We start from the raw sequence: 5,936 nt of genomic DNA, 5'->3' as shown, positions 1-5,936 counted from the left end.
CTCTTTTTTTCCATTATCAATTTTTTTTATATTTATTTATTTGTTGTATTTAATTTAAATATTTTTTGTACACTGAAAAAAAAGAAACAAATAGGGAAATAAGAAATAATAATTTGGGGTTTTCGAACGTTTTATAACATCTGTTCAACCTCCACAAGATTTCTTGCTTTTTCCCTCACTTTTCAATTTCAGTTTGTGGAACGCTGCTCTCAGCAAAACAAACAAATGCACACATTATTTGTATTTTTTAATACGCATTTATGTACGTACATATGTATATACGTACATATTTATTTATTAAGACGTAAAAATTATGGAAATAGTTTTCTTTATATGTAATTAAATATTTTCTAGTTTAAAACGTTATTCAAAGTTCGTACTTTAACAAATCCATTGACGTTTCATTTCAATAAAATATGTGTTTACGGAAAAAAATTAATAGTAATAATTTAAAATTATGCCAACACATTTGCGCTGCACGCTTCACTGTACGTTGTGCGTTTACACAATTCGCGCATGTGCCACGCACACTTCTATGTACTTATGCACTTAATGCGTAGTAATTGCTCTCTTAACATTTAAATCATATTTAGTTATTTATTTACACTAGTAACTAACTTTAATTAATAGCTATTTAAGTCTTGCATTGCGCATTGTTGTTGTTTGCATTTAAATTTGCGCCGCTGCTTCATCGTCACTACTCACATTCGCTTGTTAAATGAAATTGCGACGATTGTGCGGATTGCGTCGATTATGGCCACCGCCCATATTGAAATTACCGGGACCGCCACCTCCGCTGCCGCCGCCACCCATCTGTTGTTGGAAGTTTAGGAAACCAAAGGGCATTTGTCCGGGTCCGCCAGTTTGGAAATTGCCCGCATTAGAGCCGAATGGATTGAATGACATTGGCGGCATGCCGAGCAAACTGGGCCCATCTAGGCGTGCACTTATGCCGGAAGCGGCTGCGGCTAGTGGCAGTCGTGGCACCACCAAACCACCACCAAGAAGCGGCGGTGGGAAGCGAAAATCGTTGGGGAAACCAAAGCCAGCGTTGGGCATATTCAGCTGTGGATGCGGGAAATCCGATTGTTGCATGAAGTCGACACGCGCTTCGGCATTCGCGTTCATGTCGGCTTCTTCGGATTTGTCGGATTCGATTTTGTTCACCTCGCCATTTTCATCAATGAAAATGCCCAGCTGTATTAGTATATCGTCGATGATTTTCTTATTGCAATTGATGAAATTGAAGTTCTTATCGGGCGATGTATCTTGATGGAAGCGTCGCAGCTCAGTTATTAGACGCGCCAATTCTTGATTGTACTGTATCTTCATGTTCGAGTTCAATTTGCGATACCAATCGGAACTTTGCATTTTTTCACGCATCGTCTTACCCAAGCCCGTTATTTCCGCATTTATGCCGTCGCCAGCTGCATTACCGGCGCCACCCGCAGCGCTGCCGGCACTCGACTTTTCGGCTTCGTTCGCTTTGGCAGCGGCGGCGGTTGCCGCTGAGGCCGCCGCACATCTTGGATCTAAACGTGGATCTGTGCGTGATGTTGTTGTCGTTGTTGGCGCCGGCGCGGGTTTGCTAACACTTGGGCGTCGCTCTTTAGTGCGGCGTTCACTGAGCATCGTGCTGGCGGTGAGCGTGCTGGGTGGCGTGTAGTATTTAGGCGACTCGTCAGCTTCGGGTGAGGCTATGGTGTTGCTAAGTTTGCGTCCGGAGCGCTTTAGTGCCACAGTGGTGGCGCGTGTTTCGGGTAGGCCGAGTATGCGACGTACACGCGGATCGGCCGTGTGTGTGGTGGCACGCAAACTGCGTCGCAAATCCGCATAATTCGCTGGTGGCATGGCGAACTCATGCACTTTATATGTACGCGGCAGGTGGGATGAGATGGAGCCGTCGATTTCGGTGGCTGGTGTGTAGTTCATGACACCTTCTAGCGGTAATATGCTACCACCCAAATAACGCATATCTTTGTCGTTTTTCATGCTGCGCTCCGACAGCCTGCGCTCATCCTCTTCGGCTTGTATGGCATTGAAGTCGTACATTGTTTTGCGCTCGTAAACTGGTTGTTTGCTTTTGCTGCTGGGCCCATCATCATTGTCAGCCGAATCGGAAGCTTCGGGTGTGGTGGATTGTGTGCGTGTTGGTGTTTGTGAGCGTGAGCGTGAACGTGAGCGCGAACGTGAACGCGAAGGAGAACGTGACCGCGAACGAGAGTGGCGTCGCCGTTCGTTGTGGTGCTGGTAACCAATATGACTACTAGTGCTATTGGAGAGTGATTTATCTTCGCTCTTTTTGTAATCGGGCGGGTTCGTTCGGAAGGGATTGTAAGGATTCAAGTGCATGCCCAGTCGGAACGCCAGATCGCTAGTCTTCGGTGGCTACAATGAAGAAAAACGGAGATCATATAGTTACAATTGTAAAATTAATAATATAAATAACGGTTTATGTACACGTATATGAGTATAAAGGCAAGTATAGGGCTTTGTTAGTTTGAAACGTACCTCATCATGCACAGCGTCACTTTCATTAGTTGTTGTTGTTGTCGCACGTGCATTCTCTTCATTTTCCATGTGGCCATCATCTATGACTAGCTGCTCTTCGTCACGTTCATCTTCAACTAAAAAGACAAAAAAAAAATTATGAATTAAACTGACTATAATTGAGGTTAGGTTAAAAATCGTAGGCTCAGATCAGCTCTTAAATTCTACATAAGAAAATTGTATGATAATATTTCTCAAACTAAGGAAAAACATTTAGTTTTTATAGAGCGATTTAGATAGATAGCGATAGATTTTTGAAAAAGTTGCAGAGTTGACGGTGCTTAACCGAAAAAAATCGGGTTCAATGGAAGAAAAAATTAGTATCTTGTAGTTGCTGTAAGGTAAATAGAGCGAGTTTTATGCTAAAAAAATGTCGCTGCGGCAAAGATTAAGGTTGAAGTTTGCTTTTTTGTTCTTAGTTTTGAATTATTCTTCTAACGTGCTTAGGGGCCCTAAGTCAGAAATAGGACCCCTATTTCGTTTAAAATTATTTTGTATGCCATCCAAACGGCCGAGTTGCTTGAATGCTGTGATTAGAATACCTAACCTTAAATTATTATCTTTTATACTTACATGCATCATTGCGATCGAAGGCTAAATTCGAATCCTTTAAATATTGTGAATATTCGAAACGCATAACACCGCTGTTATTACTATTCGAGTCCAAATCCATATTAAGGTTCAGTCGCGTTGACGGCGAAATCGCGGGCAATGTTTCCAAGCTCGTTGTTGATGTGGCACTAGGAATAGAACGCATATCAACATCGCGTGTTGTAGGACTATGTAGTACACGTCATAATAAAAAATCGTTGAATGAAAAAAATCAAAAGAAAAAATAATGAAATCAATACAAATACACACAAAAATCTACAAGTAAAATGGGTTAAGTTAAATATACAAATGGCGGTTATTAACGGCTGTATAAAGCGCTCCTTAGATTGGATATATAAATGTAGGCAAAATTAAACCGAAGAAAGAGATTTTTATACAATTTGTCACAAATGACATTCAGAATTTTTTGAGGTTATGTCGCAATTGTACAACGAAGCGAGAAAGATTTAAGCAATTTGTCATATAAGTTGGTGTTTCAAATTTTTTGTCAGATGTTTTGAATTTTTTTTTTTTTTTGATGTTTTGGTGCAAAGTTTGAGGCTTGTAAAAGGATTGACATACAAAACTCAATCAAAATGTGATATAATATATTAGGCACACACTGCGACGTTTTGTTTTTTTATGTTAATTTGTATGTTTTGAGGCTTAAACAAGGCTGGAAATAAGAATTTAAGCAAAATTATATTGAGATATGAAATTTGTACGCAAATATACATATTTCTGCACTGACAGCTGTATTTAAATTTTTTTTAAGGTTATGGTTTTTTTTTGGCTTAAGTAAGGTTGTACATTAAAATTTAAGCAAAATTATATTGAAATATTACATTTATAAGCAAGTATTCTGCACTTCTGTGTTTATAATTTTTTTTTTTTTTTTTTGTGATTATGTTGTATGATTTGAGTCTTACTAATGCTTATTTGAATCCTTTGAAACATAAACAAATTAATCCTCTCTCTATGGCGTTCGTTAGGTGTCGAAAGTGAATATAATACTAAGAAAGCGCAATTTAAAAACCAAAATATCTGATGATGAAATAAACTCAATAAAAAAGCCTTAAAAAAACTAAGCTAAATCAAAATTTAAAAAAAATAAATAATACATGGCAATAATCTATATGAAAAAAAAAACAAATATATAAAAATAATGAGTAAAATCAAATTACATATAAAAAAATTAGATAAACGTATGTATTTATATATCGTCGTATATCGTATAACAAAAATGTCTGTACCAAAACGAAATTTCAAGCTTAAGTTAATTCAACAAAAAAGGCGCGAAAACCATAAATACTGTTTCTACTAGCATATAATGTTACGCATGCGCAGCAATTAATATATTTTGTTACTTACACATTGTCCTCATCCTCTTTGCCTTCCTTATTTTCCATCTTGCTTTGCACTTTCTTCTGTACTTCGCTGATCTCTACAAAGTCAATGCCGATCTTTTGCAGTTGACCGAATGTAAACTGATTGATCTCCTGCAAATTGGTTATACCCAACTGCGTAAGCTTTTGTATGTGTTCCGTTTTCATGATGCCTTCGAGGTTTTTCAAATCCAAATAGCTTGGCAGTTGTGCGCTTGTGTTATTCTCTGGCGCTGGCGGTGTTGGCTCGCGTGTAGGCGAATCTGCCCAACGTGATTTACGATGCTTGTCGACGCTCAGCAGCGACACTGGTGGCTTGACAACAATATCGAAAAGTGAGGGTATATTACTGTGTGGCTGTTGTTGCTGCTGTGGTTGGCTTTGATGTTGGTGATGGTCATTATTATTAGAACCACCTTGATTGCCGCGTCGATTATTCCCCGTCGATATATTGACTATTGTAGACCAAGTATTCTCGACTTTATATTCCTTACATAATTCTTCGTTCCGTTTAGTCATCAAAGCGATAGCATTATCGCGTGACATTCTTTTAAAATTGCCGAGGATCTCTTTTGGCGCGGTTTCTAAATGCTTCAGCAGTATATTGCGCAGTTGCTCTGATAACGGCGCTTCGTGCATAAATTTACACGTTTCCCGATTGGGACACTCCATCCCGAGATAATAGTATTTGCATGGAAAATCCGAATGCATGTAGGAACATTTATCTTTTTTGGCACAACACTCCATCAAATAGAATTTGCATAGCTCCATTTTGCGTGGCTCCGCGCGATGTTTGTCATCCTGCAAAATGGCGATTATTAACTGAAATTTAATACGCAATTACTAAAAATAAAAAATACATACGTTTGAGTCGCGCCGGGAGCGCTTTTCTGGTATTCCACCACGTCCGCTATCGTCACGACTGCGGGCGCGACGATCGCGTCCACGTTTGCGGTCCTTTTTATTGCGTCTGCGCCGGCGCTTGTTATCTCCACCACCTCCTCTTTCGCCGCCGCCATCCAACGAGTCACCGCTGTCGTACGATGTGTACGAATCATCAGCCGAGTCGTAAACGGGGTAACTGGGCGGTGCATATTTGGGCGTGGGCGTGCTGGACGGGCTACCACCGACCACATTCAACATTTCAAAGTCGTCCTCATCATCGTCGGCTGGTGCAGCGCCATTAAAAGGCTCCGGTGACATATAACGGGATTTATCCTGGAAGATAGCATAACGAACGCTAATGTTATAATATTTAAATAAAATTAATTAATAAATCTATACAATTTAATTCTATTGTCTTTGTAGTAAAAATTATCCAACAAATAAGAAATGAAATATTTTTTAATTAATGATGAAATAAACTAAATAAAACGAACTTAATTAAAAAAGCCTTAAATAAAACTAAGC

General features: G+C 39.4%; 1 protein-coding gene across 5 annotated transcripts in view; it reads right to left on the bottom strand.

Moving 5' to 3' along the window:
* Window positions 1-667: 667 nt before the first annotated feature.
* The window catches only part of LOC108972483 (protein suppressor of sable), a 14,380-nt gene continuing 9,111 nt past the window's right edge, over window positions 668-5,936 (bottom strand). For 4 of the 5 annotated variants that reach the window (XM_018939095.1, XM_018939096.1, XM_018939097.1 and 1 more), the window contains exons 4-8: window positions 5,391-5,744; window positions 4,513-5,327; window positions 3,124-3,329; window positions 2,512-2,627; window positions 668-2,388 (exon numbers count right to left, since the gene is read on the bottom strand). In XM_018939095.1, the coding sequence (XP_018794640.1) occupies window positions 715-2,388; window positions 2,512-2,627; window positions 3,124-3,329; window positions 4,513-5,327; window positions 5,391-5,744 (3,165 nt within the window). In that variant the 3' untranslated portion in view covers window positions 668-714. The remainder of the gene's footprint in view (window positions 2,389-2,511; window positions 2,628-3,123; window positions 3,330-4,512; window positions 5,328-5,390; window positions 5,745-5,936) is intronic. The other variant, XM_018939099.1, reaches the window with a different exon arrangement.

This window comes from Bactrocera latifrons, unplaced genomic scaffold (genome assembly GCF_001853355.1).
Source record: "Bactrocera latifrons isolate USDA-ARS-PBARC rearing strain unplaced genomic scaffold, ASM185335v1 scaffold_4, whole genome shotgun sequence".
NCBI lineage: Eukaryota > Metazoa > Arthropoda > Insecta > Diptera > Tephritidae > Bactrocera > Bactrocera latifrons.
Note: the sequence above shows the minus strand (reverse complement) of the source record. Positions and strands in the feature narration are given on the sequence as shown.